Source organism: Xiphophorus maculatus, chromosome 1 (assembly GCF_002775205.1).
Source record: "Xiphophorus maculatus strain JP 163 A chromosome 1, X_maculatus-5.0-male, whole genome shotgun sequence".
In the NCBI taxonomy this organism is placed as follows: Eukaryota; Metazoa; Chordata; class Actinopteri; order Cyprinodontiformes; family Poeciliidae; genus Xiphophorus; species Xiphophorus maculatus.
Window position 1 is genome coordinate 7,640,232 of NC_036443.1, and position 24,071 is coordinate 7,664,302.

The following is a 24,071-nucleotide window of genomic DNA, read 5'->3' on the forward strand; positions in this document are numbered from 1 at the left end:
ATCTGCAGACTTTTATAGGGGCAAGTCGGCTCCACAATTGGAGTGAGTGACATAGTGATGATATGTCGTCAGCCAGCAGCAGAATTTTCAAGCTAAACAAGATTCAGATGTTATACTGATGAGAGAACTAAGAAGGTAGAGGTACAGTTTAAATTTGAATCTCAGCCAACAATATGATTACTACAATGAATTCTTCAGCTATTGTTTCTGTTGTTTAGAAAGGATGCAATGGTTAACACTGTTGACACAGGCTTTGTTCTGACATTGAAGCAGCACTACATCACCTGTTATTCTGCCACTGTTGGGCTTTTTTTGTAAACCCTCAGCTGTGTGGAACAACACACTATTTACTTGGTCTTTGTCTAAGGGTGATGGGAGCTCAGAAATGGCTTGTCGTTTGTAATTATTTGATGGGAATCTTTTGCAAAAGATCCTATTGTTTTTTGGTCCCGAAAACCAAGATTAGAGATCAGCACTCCAATAGACTTGGTGAAGCTAAAAGCTGGGCGATATGGCCGAAAGATAAAATCTCAGATTTTAGTTCATGTGTGGGCTGGTATCATTCCGAACTATGGAAACTCAAGCTATTGGCCCAAATATAGCAAAACCAGTTCAGATTAGCTGAAAATTTTGTTATAAATATGAGTATATCCATGTCATTGCACGCTAATCTTTTAAACGTGCAGCCGTTTGGATATCGATTATGCAATCAAAAGATGCAAATAATGTCCATTAATGAACACTACTTGAATGAAAATATTCCAAACAAAGAATAAAATTCAGATCGTGTAAAACTAATATTATGTAGTTCCATTTTTTTCTGCCACAAAACTATAACTGCGACAGAATTTTTTCCACAGCTGCAAAGTTTCTCCTTTCTTCACTGCTAAATCACAGTCATTCCACTCTAAAAGTTGACAGATGTGCTCCTGTGCTGCCCAAGATTAAACTCATGATTACCCTTCTCCTCACCGTACAGGTCTCTTATAGCAGACCCATGTCTGCCGGTCCACAGCGGTAGTTGATATGTTTTTGGAGTTTGTAGTGACATAAATCATGGGCCAACAAATGCAGTCTACTGTCAATCAATACATGTGCTCAATACGTGGCTTGTACTACCCCTGAAGTGAGTATGAAAAACAGAGAAAATCAATGCAGAACTTTCTAATTGGCATGAATCCGGCAGGGCAGAATTGGTTAAAGCTGTTCTAGTGGAGAAGCACATACAATGTTCCAAGGACCAAAACTAAAAAAAAATAGGAGCAGTATTTGTCTTTCATGTTTTGCTGCTGATCTCTGGAACCAACAGATATGCAGAAACTGTTGCTGTTCCTTTAAATCAAGTGTGGAAACACTGCATTTACTACAGCTTAAGATTCAAAGACTATCAGTTCATTTTATTTTGCTTTTGCTGTTCATTTGTTGAAATCAATAATTTTTTCTTTTCATGTAATGCCTGATTTTTTTAAATATATTTTTCTTTAATTCCTCTATTTTTCTGTGAAGCACATTTAATTACTTTGTGCACGGATATTGTTATACAAATAAAAATTTGTGCTTTACCTTAGAAATGTGTGCATAAAGATATTTATTTAGGTCTCAGTAAACTTTTGTCCTTGCTTCTCCCATGTTGCTCTGGCTTTCATTTTTAACTTCAACACTAGATGGCGCTGTTTGGTGCAATATTGACAACCGTCTTGTGTTGAACTGTAGTGGCATGACAGGTGCGGTCTGCCTTGTTTTTGCTCTTTCCTCAGATTAAATAGACTTATGTCTTTTGATGTTTTCTGAGGGGGCTAAGGTGGCTGCGAAGAGAGGAAAAGTAGTTTGCTGAAATCCCTTTTCATTCTCAAAACATTACCACTGCAATACAGAGGCAATCACCCTGTGCTCTCAGAGTGCCTTGATGCTTCGTCCGTGCTGTGTTGAAAGCCAGCCAGCCTCTCACTGTAAGGCAAAGCACAAGGATGGCCTCCTTTTTTTTTTTTTTTTTTTTAAATACAAAATTGTATTGCCATCGTTGCCTGAGGTTATGTAGAAAGAAATTCTTGTGGTGTCATCATTTTTCTTCTTTCCCACTTAGCAATGTACAGCCAGACTTTGCTGTTTGGTTGGTCCCTCTGTCATGTCTCCAAGTGTCTCCCTTGATCTCTCAAAATCTTTAAGCTATACTTTTATTTCACATTCCTTGCAGCAATCAGAGGGATGAAGAATAACGATTTTAATGAAGTAGGCTGGAGAGAAAAAATGGAGAGGGTATATTCCTGATAGGCTGCTCTCCTACTGTGTCTGGGGCTGATGAACTTCAAGTAATCAACTTCTCTTGAGGTCAAACGCGCAAGGTCCACTTCCTGCCTTTTACCTTGTCAATGTCGCTCTACTTTGTGATTTGGTATTGAACTTTTATTTTCCTTTCATCAGTGGTCCTATTGTACTTCTTTGCGGACGGTTTGCACTCTTCTTCCTTCACTATTCACTGCAGCACATTGTTCCACATCAGTCCACTACCTGCATCAGAAGGGACCTGAATATGGGTTTACAGCAGGTTACCAACCAGATTGAACTACTGTAATGAACAGTGTCAACCTGAAATATACAAAGTGCTGCAGCATTTAGATGTTTCTTTGTCAACACATCCAAATCACACATGGTTCTTTAGCAGGACTCTGTACAACTTGAGTGCATGAGTTGGTAATTCATCCATTTGCGATTCAGGTGTGGTGGACACATATCCAAACTCTACAGTACACCAGCCCTCGCGGACCAGAGTTTGACACCCCTGCTGTGGGATCTGAAGAGAGCTTGAGGGTGTGATGTATCTATCTATGACAGATGGTCAGAATGACCAGCTTGCCTCAAGATTTAAGACAAAAACACACTGGAGCTGCTGGAGTGCAGGATGTCAAGTGACGCATTTTATTTTTGCTGTTAAAATGCAGTAGTGCTGAAGTGCAATGAGACAGGACAAATCACTGGACTTCAGGCAGTTACTTTCTTCAATAGCAGTGACACTTGAATAGAATAAAACTAAGGAGATGCTGAACGCCTTCGAAGTTTTGTTCAAAGATGATGTTCCCACACATTTTATGCAAAGAACGTTATATTGCCATTGTTGTACTTAACTTGATACCTACAGTGATTCTGAGATGCTTACCGTTTTGTATGAAAGCTCACATGGTGAATAATCAGAGGTTAGATGCAGCCTAGAAAGGAGTTTTTCTGTTTGGCTACATGAGAAAACAATTTCATGTAAGACACTATATCTAGTCATTCAGAAAATGACTTAAAGTTCTTCTTTCTGAAGGGGGTTCTGCAAGTATTGAGCCATGGGGTGCTGTTAAAGAAAATTATACCTTTTAGCATGTCTTGCACTTAGTTATTTACTCAAACGTTTTTGTAAGAACCTTCTACAGTATGACAAATTGTGAGAAGACTTGGATCACTGACAAGTGATGTTAGGAAATGGCAGCTTTCCTAATTATGTCCCGTCAGCATCAATTTATCCTCACCTTAACTTCATCTCAGGCATCTCTTCCCTGCTGTTTGCTGTCTCACTTCAGCCTCTGTAAGCTTGGCACTGTTCACCTACTGAGCCATGCAACACAGTCACATACTGTACAATTTAATACAGCACGATGGGGCATATTGTTGCCTGTCGTCTTCTGCTGACAAGCACTAGCTCATCACTAATGGGTGGGCTGGTCCAGGGGAAATTGAGGATGAAGGTGCTGACGGCCTGCATGACTTTGTCCTTTTCCAAAGAATCAATCTGTCATGAGGGGGAAGAAAACAGCAGTCATTCAAAACACTGACATGAGGATTGAGTGATTGTTCTTTGGTTGAAGTCTTAAAAAAAAGACACATAGAGGATAAATGGGTGAAAAGAATCAAACTTAAGGCTTTATCGAAAGGAGATAGTTGGATTCGTGTTTCCAGTGTCTTCTGCTCTTACCCCAGAGACACTGCTAGATGTGAGTCACCTTCTTGGAACGGTAATTGGCAACCCTCCCAAGCTGTTACATGATATCAAACCTAAATTACTAAAAAAAGGATGTTGACAGTTGTGATATGCGTCATGTACTGAAATAGGTTCTCCGTTTGTGTAACTGGGCCAGCACAGAGCGGCTAATGAAAGCGTTGCCTTCCTCACTTTTTCATGTTGTGCAACCTTTAACCCTGACTCAGCCTGGTGAGTGGCACAGTTGATTACCGAGCGTCTGAGGAGGTGTAACCATTAATGCTTGACCTTTAAACAAACTCACTGTTTTGCCCTTTACTGAGCTCTCATCTGGATATATGCAGAGGCAGAACTGAATCTGGCAGCAGGCTCTTTCTTTCCTCTTTACAAAGTATTGTACAGTATTATAAAGAAAACAATGTTGTCTGTAAGAGAAAAGGTCTGACTTGGGTGGCATTTATGATGTTGAGTAAAAAAGTGGCAAGGAAAACTTGATATGAGATTATGGTAGTATGTTTATTTCTTGAATGCATCATTTTTATACATGGTACTTTGTTTGATTTTAATATTTTTTAAATGTAGCATGACTTTTATTCTAATGTGTTTTTTAACTTGGATTTGTTTGTTCTCATCACAAAACAATCCTAAATTGAAAAATCCATTATCTCTTCTGTGTAAATCACAGAATGACTTAATGACAAGGATTGATACGAGGGATTGCAGCAAATACAGTGACTTGATTCATCAAATGATGCATTTTATTGAAAAAAGTTCATTAGATTTATTACAGGAACAGAGCAGTCAGAATGATTTGGATTTCTTCTGCTTCATAGCTGATTGTAGCTTCTTTGTCGTCCAATTTCTTTTCGGTCCGGTAAGCCTCTTTTGCTTAACATTTGGTTTGACTCTATATATAATTTTATATCTAAAATATAATTAACATATCACTTCTGGATTAGCACAAGACAGGAATTTAAGACACCAATTTATTTTTCAACATTGTATATTTGCCATTTTTATGAAATACGCCTAAACAATCATGATGCTGTCCTCTACCAGTGAGGGAAATGTCAAAACATTTCATACCATATTTGAAGGATCCCGCTACTTGCTTCATAAGACGAGAAAAAGAGAAAAATGAGGACTAAAATGTAGTTTTGCCTTTGGCCAACAGCTGAGGCTGATTAACAGACGTGATATGGAGCTTATCAGACATTTTCAGTTTCCTATCTCCTTAATTATGTCTTGAGAGAGAGAGGCAAGGCTGGAGAGAGCATATTTCCTCAAATGTGGACAATAAGGTCATTTATAGCGCAATAGACAGACAGAGGAATTTTAGTTAGTAGTAACTTGATTTATAGTGCAGGTTACACCCAAAATAAAGCAACTGGTTGGTGTTTAATCAACAACATTTTTAATAAAAATTAGACCATTTCCAAGATATTTTATAATGCAGCCTCTGTTCTCATTTTAATTTTTAGATGAGCTTTGTAGATTATTTTTCTCTGGTCTATTGAACCTATGCAACCTTTTAAAAATATTAATGGCTTCAGTTAATTCTGCTCCAGCTCCTACTAATTTTAAATGGATGAGAAAGTATTTTCCTCCCCACATATTTCAACTGATTATCATTTTGATGTCACAGACATGTGTCAAGAACTAAAAGTTCTCCCACAGAGATTATATCAGTAAACCCAAAATAATTTTTCAAAAGATGAGTACAGGTACACTAATTATGAAAGAAAGTTATCCAAATCAACTTGGTCAAATGTGGAAAAAGTAATTGCCCCCTGTCTGCTGGTTGTTCCACAACAACTGCAGTAACAACTTCCATCAACCGTTTATGATTACTAAATGGTTGAAGAAAAATAATTCTCTTCCATCACCGTGGAGGAGGTTTGGCTCACAAAGAATAGTGTTAATGCATCTTGTAGCATTTTAAGGCAATGACAGAGCACCTGAGTCGTTATATAAATGTGGTTGACTAGACCACACCAAAACATTAATTAAATTTTCTTTGTCATTTAGCGGGGAACTTATTAGAGTGCTTTGGGTCATTGTCTTGCTTGATAACCCCATTGTGTTTAACTGTGACATATTCCTGGAGGAGGCCATTAGACAACCCTCAGTAAGTTCCTCTGAAATTCTGCATTCAACTTTGTCTCTCCTGAACAAAGTCTGTGAAGGAGTTACTGCTGCCACTAACTATATGTACTCTGTTTTTCATCTAATGGACTTTAAAACATTCTCAGGCCATATCTGTCAATAGGGTGTAAAGGTACCTGTTGCTAGATTAGGAGCAGGGATTGGATTGACTTGCTTAAATATAAAAGTTTTTTCGTTTTTTTTACCCCTTAGGATAATAAGCTGAACTTGACTGGGTTATAATTAGGAATGAACTGAAATGTCTGCAATTTTAATTTTAATTTATTGTCTATTTCAGAGGTGTCCAAAATCAGCCCTCAAAGGTCGGTGTCCTGCATGTTTTAGTTCTTTTTCCAGCCATAGTTGCTGCCTCCTCAGCATGTCACTGTACAGGGCTTGGTAACGAGCCATCATTTGATGCAGGTGTGTTGAACCAAGTAGGTAGCTAAAACATGCAGGACACCAGCCCTTCAGGACTTATTTTTGTTCATTTTAATAATCTATCCTTCTTGTAAAGTGCCATATTGCATTTATTGTGAAATACATTGAATTGAAACTGAATTGCACTCAAAACAGACATTTTCTGTAGAATATGAAGCATGTCGATACTACCTTTAATATATATATATATATATATATATATATATATATATATATATATAATGGTTTGAATGATAATAGTGACTGTGATCACAGTTTTCTTGATAATTGTTGAGGGATTGCCTTACCTGGCTTCTCTGACCACATCTCTCTTTTGACAATATCCTGCTTGATCTGTACTGAAGATCCAAGAATTTGTCGAGGTATTCTCTTAACCTTAATCGTTAGCTTGGGACACTAGTGCTGCTCTCTTAGTGAGTGTTCAAAGAGGTGTTTCTTTTATTGCCTTGCAGCTGTCAAGTTTGATGGAACTGTCACTGTCAGATCTTATCTGATTTCTTGTAAACAAGATAATTACAAGCTTCAAAAGTTTAGTGATTTAAAAAAAATTTTCAGACATGCTGTAGAAACTCCTCACTTTTATTAAGTGTCACCTTAAACAATAGGTAGCAAACTTTGAGTGTTTAATCAGCCGACTCCCTGACTACTCCACCTAATGTCACCGCGTTATACTTCAATCACAAAAAAGACAAAAAAAAAGTATTTTGGGCAGTAAAAATCTAATTTTAATGGGTTGTTTTGTTTAATATTTGCATAAGCTTGTATTGTAATGACAAATTAATTTTTCCTATCAGTCATTCTACAACAGGCATTGACCGATAGCAGTCCAATACTTAACTAACTCAGCTGCATTAAAGAAAAATTACACTGCATTGTACTTAATGCACTTCATTCAATATTCTCCTTTAACATGACTAATTCAGTTCAGAGAGCTGCTCAAATGTCCTGACAGCACATTACCTAAAACATGTAGAACCTTAAATTGCATTTTTAATGAAATATCAGACTCAGACTGTTTAGTTTAGAGCATGGCTAACATTAAAAAGATTTATTCATTCTTTGGTATATCTGAAAGTTAATTTCAGTCATAACCCTTTCCTCAGGGGTTCCAGTTGTTCAAGTTAATTTGTACATTTATTTTATTTTTTTATAAGTACCCAACAGTGTAAGGATTTTAACTGAAACTAGAGCTGATATTGAGTTAATTTACATTGAGAAAAAGCCTTTTCCAAGTTGAGCTCTCCACAGAAAAAAAAAAATTCTCTTAATCATGTTTTTATTTCTCTGAGATGTCAGTGCAAAAGAGATGGAAGAGAAACAGTATGCGGAGCAGAAGGTAGGAACATGGCTGGCAGCAGCAGGGTTTATTAAAGGTGTCAGTGTACAGCCTCTCCTTGGTGCCACGGAGACTCTTGTTTGGGTTTTAATTGGCTCACAGGCGGTACATGTTGTATAGATTGTTGTGTGTTTTTCCCATGACTGCCCCTAAGTGGCTGTATGTGTGTCGCTTTTCTGTGTGCCTGAAGGGTTGTGCGGTGTTTGGTAAATTAATGTGAATATGCCAAAGCTTTTAGCAATCAAACGCTCATTAAAATGTTTGTGCCACAATGACACTATCCCCAGAACACACAAAAAACACCCCTCAATGTTTGGTGCTGCTAAGGTCATTGGTGCTACCTTCGTTGTTACACAGGCATGAATCCTCCCACTGGTGTGAAGCCAACTTTTTAAGAAACCAGTTAAATATTTGTTTTTGTTCTGATATGAAATGTCATACAAATGTTAATTAAATGTTAATCAAACATCCTAAGAAAAATAATGTCATGTGGACTTAGAAGTGATATATACACGGCCTGATTGGTGGCCTTTTCTGGAGTTCATTCTTCCCTGGAGATGCCTTTTCCTTTCTCTCCATGAGAAGAGACGTTGAAGATGAGGCAAGGGAAGCTATGTGCCACAGACACATTATTTTTGCCTGCCTAATTAAAATGAATGTCAGTTCTTCCCCCGCCGAGAAGTGCATCAATCTCCCCCCTGCGATAGGCCTGGGGTGAGTCTTACCCTGTCAGTGCCTGCCAGCAGTGCCATCCTTTTCCAGATGGATGTGGCGCCCTGGCAACCGGAGAGGCGATTGGTGATGATGTTTGAACATCTAATCGTTGTCTTGTGAGTTCAAACTCAAACTTAGACCCTGCTGTCTATGTAAAGCAGCTTCAGCGAGGAAAGCAAGGGTTTTGATTAAACACAGTTACCAAATGAGGTGCTAAGAGCCACTTTAACCCGGAAGCAGCTGCAGCAGGCCTATTTAAGTTATGCTTTTTTATATGCCCTCTTATATCTGGAGCAGAATAGCCAAGTCTTTGATGGTGTATGAAACCATTGAATCCATGTGTTCAATCAAATACCTTTGCAGGACTATTTTTAGAGACAGGAAATGAAGTGTCTTTGCCTGGCAACAGTATTTGCACAGTTGGTAGTTATGAATTTACATATTATCACAAACTTATAATGATCAACATTTTTATCCAATGGGAATGAGGAATGATTTGCCACTTTGATGAGGAATTAATAACCATCTGACCATTACTTTATTGCTTTCATGTAACAATACCAATATTTCTGAGCAAATGTAGATGGAAATGTGTCACTCTGATTGGTCTGCTATGGTAGATTGTTATATAAAAAAGACAACAAAAAAAGAAACAGGGGCTTACATCCATGAACATTTCCACATTTTATCACATAGCAACTACAAACTTAATTTTTTTTAAAAATTGCAGTTATAGATATTTCTAACACAGAGTAGGGCATTCTTGTGGAAAGCAAATTTAACATTGGAAACTTTTAATCATTTTTCCAAACATGAATGCTGCAATACTGCCCCAGTTATAAATTTTCCTTGGAATGAGTGGGACGTCATTAGCAGGCACACATTTTAGAGTGCGAGCCAGCCCACAGCATGCCTCTTTTGTTTCATGTTATCCTGCTTCTTCTGTGTTCTTTGTCCTGCATTGTTTTTCTGGCTTCTTCTGTACCCAGCAGGCAAAGCTGCCGATTGTAAAGTTGTTCACTTCCAGAGTTTTCTAAGAGGTATGAGCAGTTAAAAAATGTGCAGTACTTTTATGCACTGCATCACTTAACAGATCTCTCGCAAGCACTCCATTAACTCTGTGGAATTATATTCTTTATTAATATTTTTCCTAGCATTTTAAAATGCAGGCAGAAGTAAATCTCTATGAGCTTATGTCTTTTTAATTTTAGAGAAATTTACTGGAAAGAAACTGGATTTCTACCAGCACTTCATCTTTGTTTGTTTATGAAGAACTCCAGTAATGCCAACATTCTGCATTTTTGACCCAATCCGGAATCCGCTAGGTCCTTCACTTAACCCATGATAGAAGTTGTTTGACTGCAAATAAAAAAGAAACTCCCATAACTACTGTGTCCCAGAAAATTTTATTATTCATTGGTTACTTATTGTTTCATCATGCAATGCTTCTAGCTATGTTGTAACATACATTGCACATTTTGGTCAAGATGTAGCTATTAGGTTTAAAACATATTATTTTCATTTACATTATTTTCAGTGGAGAAGTGTGTTTCCTAATGCACTAATATTTGAGATATATACAGTATGTTGAAATGAGTTAAATTTGTCTTTGGATGTTCAACTGTGCATTGTTATCCAACTAGTTTTAGAAAACAAAAAAATGCAAAAGTGGGATTTAATGCTCACCATTATATTGCAGCCCTGGCTGACACAGTTTATGGTCCTTGTCCTATTGGAAGCTGAAACAAAGACTAATTTTATTGTTCTTTTTTGTGTGACTGATGATTGTGGTTTATGTGATAATTATGTGATTGCAAAACATAATAGAATTTCTGAGTTTCCTAAAGTGTATCCCCTATAGAATAGACATCTATTTTAGCTTGCATGGCATTTTACTCAATACTGAAATGTCAAACTGCCAGTGGTGATGTATGGGGAAAAACACCTGAGGATCCATAAAGCGTCGCATTAAACTTTATGTCAATCCAGGCACTGGGTGGTATATCTTCCCCAATATTATACCAAGGGCAGGTGAAGCACATTAGACTAACTCAGCAGCTCAGTGCTGGAAGCAGCTTTTTCATTGGTTTAAAACATGTTTAGTTTAATTATAATGAATAGTCTCCTTGTAAAATTTTATTTGAGGTTTTTCAAATTGGGGTTCTTAAGTCAAAATACTCTATTTTCTTTAGAGTCTCGGCTAACTTGACAAATTAAGAAAATGACAGGCACTTAGTGCCTGAAGCCTGTAACATTACATTGTGATGTTTGAAAGGTCTTTACTAATGGTGCCTCTGGTTAGTTGCTCTTTGTTTGAAGACTCTTCTTTAGTTGCTTTCAGCAGGAAGAGTGCATCTTAGTTGGGTAAGGAGCAAATGATTATCTCAGCAATTGTAGATTTATTTTCTTCAAGTTGTTTTCTGACTAAATCTCCCTGCAGTATGTTGAGAATCATTGTTCATCTGTACTGTTTAGTGAAACTAAGTGCTGCCAAGTCAAGTCCACTGCATCTGATAAATGTGAACCGACAGAATGTCGCTCCAAACTTAAAAATGTACCCAGCTGCCTCTGCCTCCTGTCAAGTCAATAATAAATGCTTTTGCCCTATTGCCACTGGGAAACATAGATGCCCATGCCGTCACAGATCATATTTCCAGTTTTGGACCTGGGTGCGAATTATGCAGAGACAATGGCAGGCTTGACATTTTTCCAGGATGTGAGCATAGTCGGCTTTAAAAGCACAGTCTGCAAAATAAATTTTCTTTGTTTGGACAGATAAAAATAAAAAGTGTCAAGCATATGACTGAATTCAAATTCAAAAATAATTTATTAACCCCAAAGGGAAATTAAATTAAACAAAATAAAGGCAGATTTAAAAAATTGAAATACAAAATGTACAAAGCCGCACAAAGACCAAAAGCAATTACAAATAAATCACCTTTCAACGTATTCTTTTGCTGTAGGCAAGTGAAACATCTGAAATGACTAAATAAAGAATCAAAAGGTTATGCAGACCAAAGACAGGATCATTTTAAAAGTTTGCTGGCTTTTTTGTTTGCATTGTATATATGGTTTGAAACAGAGAAAGATTGACAACTGTGACAGACATATGGATTAATTCAAACTAAAACAGTATAGTGCAATCTCATACAAATAAATGTACTATCATGCACTGTTCAATCAATTTTGTTACAATATGAGCAACCACTTATCTCAGTAAACCTGTCTGAGAAGTGAACCAAACTTTTATCAAAATCTTTAATTTTCAGAATCAGCAGTTCTAAAAACTTCTATTTCCTTTGATAGAGTACACAGGATTTTGAATTCATATGGAGTACGTGTATATATAAATGTGGCTATATTAAAATATTTTCTGTCAAGTCTTTTTAAATTAACGATCTTGATGCATGTTCTCTCAGTCCTGTAAGGTTTCTCCTTCTGAAGTATAAGTAGAGGAGGCTACGGGCCGGTTCCTGTCACAGGGTCTTGGATGAAATAATGACTTGAGCAGCCCAACAGACTGCAGTAATGGTAATAACTGTCAGACTTTGTCTTCCACCAATGCCCACATCCTCCTAATTTAGGAATAATTCTTGCTGCACTCTAGAAAGCCCCAAGTCACTGAATATCTTTCCAATTTCTTTGAGTTTCTCCAAAGATATGTCTTTGCAAAGCGCTTTATCTCAGCTTATTGCAAGCTTTCTCTTTCTAACCCCCCTAAATCCGGACATATTCAAGGAAGTCAGGAAAGCCGTGACATATCAGGCTGTGTGGCTGTTTTGATGATTGCTGATGTTTCGGTGCTGAATCAGGCTGGTGTAGTGCCTCTGCTTCCAGCTCTTCTCGTCGGCTGGGAAACGTTTTCCATCGTCTTTGATGTGCAGAACTTGTTCTCAGCACACAGTTAAATAATTTCCCCCTCTCCCACATCTTCTTAATGCCCTGTAGGAGTTAGATGATTACACTTCCTTCTTCAGGTCATAGTAGTGGAGTCTTTGTTTCTTCCCCGTTAAATGTTTGAAACACACAATTTCATTATTTGTCTGGAAACAATGCAGCATTACTCTTCTAATCCATTTTGATGGATTCTTCCCTTAGAAAATGTTTTGCTACATGGAGCAATTATGTGTGAAGTGACATTGCCTGTTATTGTTTTCAGTCGAACCTTATGAAAAAGTTTCCTCCCTTCTTGTTTGCGCCTTAGGCCTACGTTTTTAATTCTTCACTTCCAAGCGCACTCATGTGCCGGCTTTCTTTCTAACTGAAACTTAATGACTTGTTTTGAATATAGCCTTTAACACTAAAATCAGCAGTGTAATCACACTTTGGGGAAATAACCCATTGATCATTCTGCCTGTTTGGACATAATGGCCAGCCTTACAACAAACTTTTAATTCAAAAGACAAAATCTCTGATTAATTACATTTTTTTTTGTCCATAACACTCAAAGTGCAAAAAGTTATACTTCTTCTAAAATATAGAAATTGATTTAATGTCACTTTGCTATCACCAGTCAGCATGCAATTGATTAAGACTCAGTGTGCTACTGTGGCGCTCAGAATAAGTCGATTTTTCCTGGCCGTTTTTCTTTTTTACATTTATATCTTCAATAAAAATCTTCAACCTATGCATACATTGACTAACTACCTCCTGCTGTGCTCTGATTTTACCACAAAGCTATTAAAAGCCTTGTACCTGCATATACATATGACACTGCTATACTTTATTCAAGAAGTTTTGTGACATAGTTTTATTGTTAGTGGTTCTGAGATGTACAGATTAAAAGATGAATAGGAAGTTTTTCACACGCACTTCTGAATGGGGTTATTATAATCTTTGTTTTTATAAAACTTTGAGTCTCTGACATTCCCTCTTTCATGTTTTTTGCCAGCCCAAGCTGTCAACCCTCCATGCTGTTCCTCTGTAGATCCTGCTCTCTCAAAGCACTTTAAAACACCACCACACTGAGATCATGACAGGGATTAATGCAGTCTTTACTTTCACAAGGAGCTGTTACATAATTCTCCCAGTTTATTCTAATACAATGTTCGAGCCTTAAGAAATTGATAAAAAAAATAAAAACTCCACTGTGGCAAGAGAAATTGTCCTAAGATTTTTTGCATGTTTCCATGCAAAAAATGTTGGAAACCATGTTTGTTGGAAACCATGTTTCCAACAAACATGTTTTTTGTTGGAAAAATTAGCTTTGCAAAGTGAATGATACGCACACATTCTGATATCTTTAGTTTATCTTTTGACTGAAACATTTGTGAATTAATATTTTGTTTTAGTTGGTAGTTGTCCTCATTTGTACTTACTGTGAGCACTTTTGAAGAAAAAGTCATTCATAGTTTCTCATGATGGGGAAGACTGAAAGTCTGTGATAAGAACTGAGTGTGGGGCAGATAAAAGGCTGCAAGCGTCCCAGCAGAAAAGGCCCCTCGATTGGTCTTTTGTCTCCTCTTTTCTCTCGCGGCTCAGCCGGGCGTCTCTGCTACCGAATCACTCCTGCAATAAATACAGTGAATAATATAAGAAATTAGTTTTATGTCATATGCTGAACACTCATTTTACTCTTTCAGTGGTGTTCTATTGGAATGCATACATTTTAGAAATGAAGTGTGTGCGTGTGGTGAAGGCAGGCAGGCAGGGTTTGAGTGAAGAAGGAAAGCATTCAATTAAATTTCCTCGCAATTTTTACCGGCTACGTTCTGGGCCATAAAAAGACTTTTGGCTCATTGCATCATTTTATCATAACTTTGGAACTGAAATAGTTTAATTTAATGTTTCACATAAAACATTTTATTAATTTGACCTCATAAGATAGGAAAACAGCAATGTCTTAGGAGGGATCACACATTTATCTGTTTAATGGGTGCTATATATTTCTGCAGTTTCAGTTTTGAGAAAATGCTGTTAATATCTGTGCTTCTTGGGGATACATTCATAGTTTTAAGATGGCTACATATCCAAGGAGATGGGGTGTTGATCAGCTTTAGGGACCTTATAAAACTTTAGAGCGGTAAATGCACATTGTGAAACAAGTAGGTCCTTTTTGTATTTGGTTATTTGACTACATGTATATGACTAGTAAAGCCACTTGTTTCAGAGCCACAAATCAAATACACAATGCAGCTGCTGTAATCTGAGATTGGTATATTCAAAAAGAACTAAAGGAAGGACAACAACAGACATATGAAGTGTTAAAGGGTTTATATAAGGCGTTTGTTTACATAATAATAAAAAGCGAATATTCAGATCTCTTTAACCTTTAGATTTTGAGCGCTCCGTCCCTGCTGGAGTGCAGTATTTCTTGCACTGTTCAAAATGTCAGCTCCATTAACCTATCCGAGCACTCGACTTTGGGCTTTGTTAATTGGTCAGCAAGATTACTTTGCATAATGCAAAATAAATTGACATTTTGAATCTGCCCTCAGCAGAGATTGCACTTGTTAGTCTTTGCAACAACGAACAAAATGATTGTCGCTTTTGTTTAGCTCATAAAGACCTCTTGTGGCTAAATTAATTATAAGTGTTGTTGTCAAGCTGAAAGGATGATTTTTGAAAGGCAACAAAAATTTCTGGAAAAAAAAAAAAAAAAAAAACTTCAGAGGACTTACAGTACAAGGTATTTGCCCCCCTGCTGATTTTTGTTATGCATACGTGTTTCAGACCATCCAACAGATTTTAATACTACATTAAGATAACCAACCTTAATACACAATACAAAAAATACCAAATGGTTATTCAAATTATTTTATCTATGAATGGCAAAGGTTACTCAGATCAACATGGGAATATGTGAAATAGTAAATTCCCCCTTAAGTCTTGAATCAACTTTGATTAACTACATTTTTGGCTTGATTTCACCAGTTTCAACCAGACCTGAGTGACTGGCTTACCTCCAGAAAAAACGAACGACGTATTCTTGGCCTGGTTACATGGCAATTTAATTCTGATCTAAGCCAGTGAGTCAGAAATGTTGTTTAGCATTGAAAACAATGGGATAGGAATGATTCTGGCCTTGTGTTAGCAAACAGCTGGTGTGAGCTTTCAGTCACCAGTAAGCTTCTTCTCAAACAACCATGTTCTTTTCACAATTTAGTCCTCCCTATAGTTCTTTTTGTGGTGTCTTACGCAGCTCCAGCTCTCCTGCTGTGCACTGCCAGTGAGAAACAGTACATCAGATGTGACTCTCTGGCTCAGTAAGGGGATCTAGAGCTGTGTGGAAATGGTTTAAATCAATTGGTGGAGGCAATATTGTTGCTTTCATTTGGGCTTCTTCACACGAAGCTCACTGGAAATCAACCATTGGAAGACATTTTTCTGACTCTGGTTTTCAATCTCAGTATAAGCCAACATTATACTGAGATTGAGTTACTTTATCATAACCTTGAGTTAAAGTGCCGTGTTTTGAATTTCAATCAAAATGTAGTCGAATTTGTATTTTCATGATTATTTCAATTTTAATAGATAAACTAAACTTCCCAGCCTGCGCTCTACTGCTTTATAACATTCTACTCATAGCTTGCTAAATGTAGTTTTACAACAGTATCCCATTAAAAATGATCAATTACACACTTTTAGCTTCTTCACAATGTTATCTCTACACCAGGATATGCTTAATTGTTAAACAGTTTTAAATTTTTATTTTGCTCTTAGTTTAAAGTAGTGCAGTCTCTTGTTGTTTTACAATGTATGTTTTTAATTCCAAAGATCTAAGCTTTAGAAGTTGATAAATCATTTACTGTTGCAGTTTTTTTCCATGGTCACTCAGTAGAACTTGTTAAAATTGATTCTAAATTATTACCTGCAGTTCTTGTTTTTCATATTATACCTGGTTAAAGGTTCTGTATGACATTTAGATTTAATATAGCATTTATATGAGTAATGATCCGCTGCGTCGGATTTTTGTATAAGGCATTCCAGTTGTGATTAGGGGAATTGCACTCCCTCAGCGAACCATAATATGCTGAGCTTTCTTCTAAATTAACAAGGACTTGCAGGTTGTACTGTATGGGTAATATGTACTGTCCCACATTTGATTGATTGTAATAGTTTAAGGCTCAGTTTTTTAATCAATTCGGCAAAATCTCATGTTTCTGCTGTGGATGATTTAAAGCAAAAGACTTTTCCTCCATTCTTTATATGTCTGAAACAGAACAGCCCTGATTCTAAACCAGGTTTATACACAGTGAAGCGGCTGAAACCATGTGTAAAATAATACATGATAACTCTGTCTTTATTTCAAGAAGTTATATTTAAGGTGGCATATTTAGTGGTTAAAACAGGGCTGCATGGCTTTGGGACAAAATGGCATTCCGATGTTATTGTGAACTATTGCAATGATTACTATTTATGTACATTTTTCTCTGTAGACTTAGTCTTTTTCATCATAACAATGTCTAATCCAGGTCATTAAGATCTGTTAGCTATGAGCATAAAGGACAGCAAAACTCCATTTTATTGACCAAATATATCACTGGAAAACAGAGGTCAGTGTGTATAACTTACAGCAGTCATTTTCAATATAGCTCTGTTCAACACATTTATTGTGTGATAATTTTAATTTATGTACATTTCAGTTTATCTGCACACTCAAAAAGTCAATTTTGTCTGAAAACAGAGCAGACAAAATATAGACAACTTTATGCCCATCCTAATATCCAAATTATAGTTTTTCCCTAATGATAGGGTGTTTATTGTAAGAATTTCTAATCCTACATAGTTAGACAAATGCTATAATTCCAGGTGAAAGCTTAAGCAGAACTGGGCAAGTGTCACAATGGGAATTTTCTTCTTTTTTTTTTTCTATTCTCGCAGCTGTCTACTACCTCCACATCCCGAGCTGCCTTCTTGCAGTGCCTTCGTTGGGGGATTTGGTGCCCCTTCCAGGAGCTAGCTCACTGGAAAGACAAAGAGGTCCAGCTTGTTCTGCAAGGAGGTGCAAAGCCGAATCCTCTCAGAGTGATGGTCTACAGCACAGAGGCGTCTGTCCAGACTCACAGCCCTGCTGCAGTCTCAGCTCCAAACACAGTCCAGGTAACACAGAAGCTCAAAGGGAATGTGTTTGTTGGAGGAATAAATTATATGAATGTCCGAAAACGTACAGAAAGGTGTTTAGACTAATAACTTTTCTTGCACGACTGCAAGATGGTGCTGTCTCCTTAGAAAAAAAAACAAAACACTATTTTTATTGTGAATTGTCCGTATTGTCAAGTTTCAACAAAGATGACAGCTTAAAGTTTTGCTCCAAATATTCTAATCACATTGACTAAAAATTGTCTGGAAGTTACTCCCTTTTAGAACAAGTGTTAAAGAAAAAGTATTAAGATCCTCAGATTTTCCACACCTATGCTGTCAATTATCACATAGTTGTAGTTATTACTGTTTTTTCAAAGTACTTTTTGCACTGTCTCCTTTCCTCGTCTGTTTGCTGTTTCACTGATTGCAGCCCCAAAGTTGCTCCAGAATCTCTGCTGTTCCTTTTTACCGGAGTTAAACAGTTCTCTTAACGTTTCTTTGTTTTGGGCACTGACATGGCTTAAACTTTCTCCTCCTAAGGAACGCTCGGAGGCAAAGGATGTGATAAGATTTTGGCTGTTTTCCAGTTTGGAAAAGAAGCCATCCAGCCCCAGGGTATCTCTGAGGACTAAGCAGGAGGATGTGCCACGTCAGAGATCATCACCTTCACCAAGTAAATATCTTCATTTAATTCATGAGGACTTTTTAAGGTCACATTAATTGCTCTATAAGTAACAGGATAAATGACGTGAGAAAACATTGTTTTAAAGAAAGTGAAATATTTCTTCCTCTTAAAACTTGAACTTTATTTTTCTTCTAACCATTTGGTAAAATGCACCAATAGGAATTCTGGGCACCATGTTGGATCTTTTACCAATTTGAGCCACTTTTACCAAGTTTAGCTGATTTTTCTTCAAGAATTATAATATAAGAAAATCATCAAAAGTATTTCTTCCTTTACTTCCTGCTGTCATTGCTCATTAATTGAGGGTGACATTACATTTTTTTAAGAAAGACAAAATTCTAAGAAGGATCACATTTCAAGCTGTCTTCAGTATTTCTTTATTACAGGCTGAGTTATTCCCAGTAGGATGTAGATTCTTACCCAAACTTTGAGATTTTCTAAACCATTCACAAATTCATTCTCAGTAATTCACATTTATTTTCTTAATGTTTTTTTTATCTTGATTATAGAGCCATTTATTAGTATTTATACACAACCACCAGCCCTATTTAGTTGGTAAATTTAGTTTACAAGTGAGTCCTTCCCTCAATGTGTCCCTCCCTGTCCCTCTTGGAAGCAGCAAGGCCACTATGGTGACATCCCTCAAAACCACTAATCTGCCACTGAGTCCCTCATCTTATGGTTGGCCTGCAACTCCACTTCCTTGGACCAGCTGAAAATCTTCTGGAGGCTTTCTGCTTGTAAATCCTCTGTTACAAGCTGGATGGCCGGTGCAACCAGAGCTGGCAGCAGATGGAGGAGCGGTTCATGTGCCACCGCAGCAAGTTTGCAGGGCATCAGAGTAGAGCGCTACTGCTGTCACCAGCTGCAGTCCGAGGCTGTTGACACAAAGTGCAGCCATGTGCTGAAGAGTTCACTGGAGTGGCAGCTGGACATTCTGACCTCTTATGAATTTCATTATTTTATTTTGACAATGCGACACATTTGTTTGTTTATTTTTTACACAATTCGGATCTAAATGAACCACAGTCAGTGCAAGGTAGAAAAAAGATGCTTCTGAATTTCTCCTGCCCTGCAGAGCGCCGTCATTCTGCCCCAACGAATTAAGCACGCCTGTTCCACAATATCCTCGCTAAATGAAGTTTTGAACCCCGAGCTTTAAAGAAGACTCCCGCTAAAACCGAGTTCTGATTGAATATTCTGTGGCTGCTCATACCCGCGAATAAATGATGTGCCGCTGTCTGCATGTCTTAACGAAGGCTATACTGCTGATTTGTTGTGATTCTGACGGTGAATTGATTTAAAAGTGTGGTAACGCAGCCACTCAATCCCAGCGACGCATTAGGAACTCGAGTGATCCCTGGTTAGGTAATTGATTATTTCCCTCCTAATGAGACTGTTTACTTATCTCAGGAGAGAAGAATAGCGCTGATCAGGGCTTGCGTCACAAGAGTGCAGAGAAGGCTTTTGGCTGCATCTATTGATGACATCTTAATCAGTGTTCAAGTGCTTTTACAGAGTTACAAAAGTGGACTGAAGACTTGGGCTTGTTTTCAAAGAAGAGTGATACAAATATTTCTTTTGATTTCAACATCTGATTGATGTTGGTGATCTATGATGGATTTATTCATTCCTTTCTTTGCTACACAGTCATCTTTACTTACGTACAATAATACATCTCCCACATCTCCTCTGTGACTATAGAGGTAGAGTTACATTAGTTTGGACTTATGATGTGTTTACTTCCTTTTTGGTCCTGAAATTGTGATCTTATGGATTTGAATTAATTCTGTTTTCTTGTATGGACAGTTACATTAATTGATGTTTTAACATATACAGATCCATTCAATATTATTATTAAAAAGCCCATTTATTTCAGGAATTGTATCACTAAGTAAAAATCAATATATAGCTTATAGATGGATGTTTGAAAGCCTTTGATTCCCTTGTCACTTGCTGAAGAAAATCTCCTCCACAATGTTTCACTGTGGATTTTTTGTTGAGGGTAGTGTACTGAATTATCTTCCTCCTTTACATAGTTTTTCCATGTAGATCCTGCTTGTCCTATTATCAAATTTCCCCTGCCTGAGCTGTGGGTCCCTGCAGCTCCTCCAGATCAGAGGAATTCAGGGTCATTAAGGAGGTTTAAAGTGTTTCTTTGGTTCACCTTGACCCTCTTTGTCAATTCTCAAAATGTTGCTGCCTTTGCCCGTTCTGTCAGATTAGGTGAAAGGCATCTTCAGGGTCATGGGTTGTGTTTGTTTTAGGCCAAAAGTTTCCTCCAGATATGGGGAGTGAATAAGTTGCACTGTCCATTTGACAGATTTTTTCACTTGAGCTCTAACTCTCTGCAGCTCCCTCAAAATTCCTGTCGGCCTCTTGGCAGCTTTTTTAATGAATGCTTAGTCTGTGCAGTTATGCCATTCTCTTTCCACAAAAGTTCTTTACAAGTTAATATTTCTGTTTGAAAAAGAATAAAAGTTGAAAATCATTTATCCTTTCCTTCCAATTCAGGAAGGACAGGATTTATGTGACAGACAACTTTGTGTCTGTCACCTAATGTCCAGATGAATAAATTGAAATTTGTGATTATGACATGACAGAATGTGGATGGATTCAAGGGGTTTGTGTTTAAATGCGTTCCTTGTATGCCCCCCTTGTGTTTTGCTCTTATGCAGCCCACCTCTCGTAAAGCAAACAACTGTCCAACTCTGGGTGGAGAGCTGTTTGTTCAGCTGTCTCATTGATCCCAAACAAACGGCCAATTGCACATCAGTCCTGCTAACGAGGTGAATCAAATTCTCCACGGGCTCCAAAAGTATAACAGTGAGAAAACAGCAAGCCCCTAAAAAGAAAATGGTTGCCGGAGGGGTGGGGGTGGGGGGTTGATGCCATAGCGAATTTGTGAGAGAAAGCCAGCCAGTCTCATAACATGTCCACTCTGTATGCATTTAGTCTGAACAGATGGGCGCTACAGCAAGACACCGCAGGCAACTGAAGCAATTTCCAAAAGGCCAGTGAAGCCCAGCATAAAGAGTGAGGCAGCGTTGGAGAGGAGGACAAAGAGATGCTGGAACGCCTTTCATTACACCATTGCCATGGCTACCTACCAAAAAAAATCTCAAGGAAACATTGTTACTCTTTAAACTCAGCGAGCTGTCTAAATCTAACTCTGGCTCTTGATCTGTGTGAAATTGGATAGATTTGTCATGTTTGAAAATAGTGAGGGATTCCAGTGTTCTGTGGAGTTATTTACTTTGCTAGGGTTATTCGGTACATAATGTTACGGTTTATTCATATACCTCTGGATGCCAGATTGCTTCAAATCCAATCAGTAGAGAAGCAGTTTATATAAGATGACATTTTACAGTTACCCTTTATTCCCTCTCACTAGCTCATATTCCATTAAATCTTTAACCAAACTATAAAATAATCTCCTTCGATGCAGAAGATATTACAGCATCATTATTTAAACTTGTTAAACTCTGAACTGAAGAAACTGGTGTGTTGTCAGATGACTTGTAAATGTAAACCTCTGCAGGAATACAATATGAAAAGCATCACTTTTCTAGGATTGAAGTTGGCAAGTTTGATTTGCTTAATTTTTTTTATTAATTTGCTCGTTTTTCAGGTCGAAAACAGGTCACTCCCACCTCTCCTCCTGAATCCCCGCGAGGCCCCGGGGTAAGACACCTTATTAGTCATTACAGTCTAGATGTTACATGCTATGGAGTCACATGATATACAGCATCTATCTGAAATGCCAACTTTCTGCACATTTTTAAAAATAGAAATGCAGTACCTTAAAAGAGTATTCCAACTCATTAAGTTAAAAAAACAAATCTTTCTATATTTCAGTGGAATTTTATTTGGTAGACATACACAAAGTAGTGTATAATTGTGAAGTGGAAGGAAAATTACTTGCGGTTCTCTTTTTCACAAATTAAAATATGCATGTTGTGCAACAAACAAAAAAACAAACTCCGGTTAGTTGTATACTTTACACTTTTTTTCAGTTTAGAACATAGTAAGTTTTTAAAGCGATAATGTCTTCCTTTGTGGTGTACTATACATTTACATTTAAATATCTGGACGCAAAAGTTTCTGAGACAGCAAAATGTCCGGCCTTGTCTTCTTGAAATAACCACAGATTTACTGGGAAAAGAGTTACCAGATGAATCTATAATCATATGCCACACTTATAATGATATGTGTATGATTTATATGATCTTAGTTGCAGTAGCACCTTGAAACAAATGCCTGTTTTCCACAAACTAAAATGTCAAGTTCTTTAACCACATGTCTATTGTTTCAGTGTTCAACTGATGTGACTTGGTGTAATAGAGCTGGAGCTTCTCTGAGTTGATATATTGGTTCTTTGTAATAAACATTCAGGGTAGAGCTTTGGAGGCAGCAACAAACTTGGCTGACCTTACGTCATGTGAGCTCAAGGTACTCCAGAGCCTATGTGACTGTATTGATCACAGCAGCATCACAGTTTCTCATGAAGATGCACCTGAAGGCTTGAAGGTCACCCACAATATACAGAGGCTGTTGCATTGGCTGTTTATTACCCAGTATTTCCCCAGACTTCCTGCAGTCCTGTTCTAATATTACTTGTCACATCTGGAGGTGAACATAGTATTTAAGGTCTGGTTGAATCACACAACTCACTTTTATGTTGGGAATTATTGTATTTCTAAGAGAAAGTATTTTATTTAACATATACATATGATACCTGCTGAGCTTGTCGTACAAACTACATCTCAGTCTAATGCTCCTAAGAATGGTTTGGAAAGAGTAGGAGATGTTAAATTGCAAAGTAAAATTTCTATCAAGTTATGTTTGATATATATAGCACTTTTATAACAACTGAAGGTAAGTTATTTGACCGTCGTTGCAACTGTGCTTATAATCTAAACCTAACCAAGGGCCTTTTCTTGCTAACCGTAACTATGTAGTTGTATAATGTAGTTAAATAATGCAGGAACTGATCAAATATCTTAGGAAAGCATTGAAGATATTTTTCATTAGTTGGAATATCTCTGTTTTCAGCTCAAAAAGAATATATAACAGAGTTTTAAAAAAAAAAAAACCCGACCCCTAGGTCTCCTTGTTCAACAATGTACTTTATCCAAGACTTATAAAAGGATTCCTGCTTGGAGCCAGAAGCTCGTTGAGCAGCCTTTATGCAAGACTGCAATTTTTTATTTTTTTCCCATGCTGTGTAGACAAGGATCATAAATCTCAGCTAACACACACTTACACTGTCTTGTTTGTCCTCAAATATAGCAGGTCTAACCTATAAATTTTGTTAAATGTCAAGATAAATGACTTATCTGCCCTGGGTTTCCCAACATTGTAAGCAGGAGGTAAAATTGAGAACAGGCTTGTTTACAAACATTTCTGTCTTTTTTTCTCACCTGTATGAGCACCCAGGAACATTGCAGATGTCAAAATATTCAGCAGAGTTTTTCTGAAAAACTCAGCAGCCACATAGCAGAAGGGGGAAATAACAGAAGTGTGTGAGTGCATATCTGTTGGAGATGTTATTCCTGATGAACAACAACAAAAGGTCTGTTTGTGTCAGTCACAGAACACTTGAATCACCTCGGAAACCTTGCAAGGAGGGGGGAATTACTGATGATGATAATCACGCCTAGTTGCATCCAATCAGATTAAATGTCACATTAGCATCTGTGTATGTCAGAGGCTTCCCACAGGCAGCTAATATATACTGATCAATCCCTCTCTAACTTTGTAATATA

The 24,071-nt window shown here is 37.4% G+C and overlaps 1 protein-coding gene across 1 annotated transcript in view; it reads left to right on the forward strand.

Moving 5' to 3' along the window:
* nphp4 (nephrocystin 4) overlaps positions 1-24,071 on the forward strand; it is a 174,259-nt gene that overhangs the window by 60,034 nt on the left and 90,154 nt on the right. Inside the window, exons 9-11 of the mRNA XM_014473925.2 lie at positions 17,418-17,636; positions 18,159-18,291; positions 21,935-21,987. Coding sequence (XP_014329411.1) covers positions 17,418-17,636; positions 18,159-18,291; positions 21,935-21,987 — 405 coding nt within the window. The remainder of the gene's footprint in view (positions 1-17,417; positions 17,637-18,158; positions 18,292-21,934; positions 21,988-24,071) is intronic.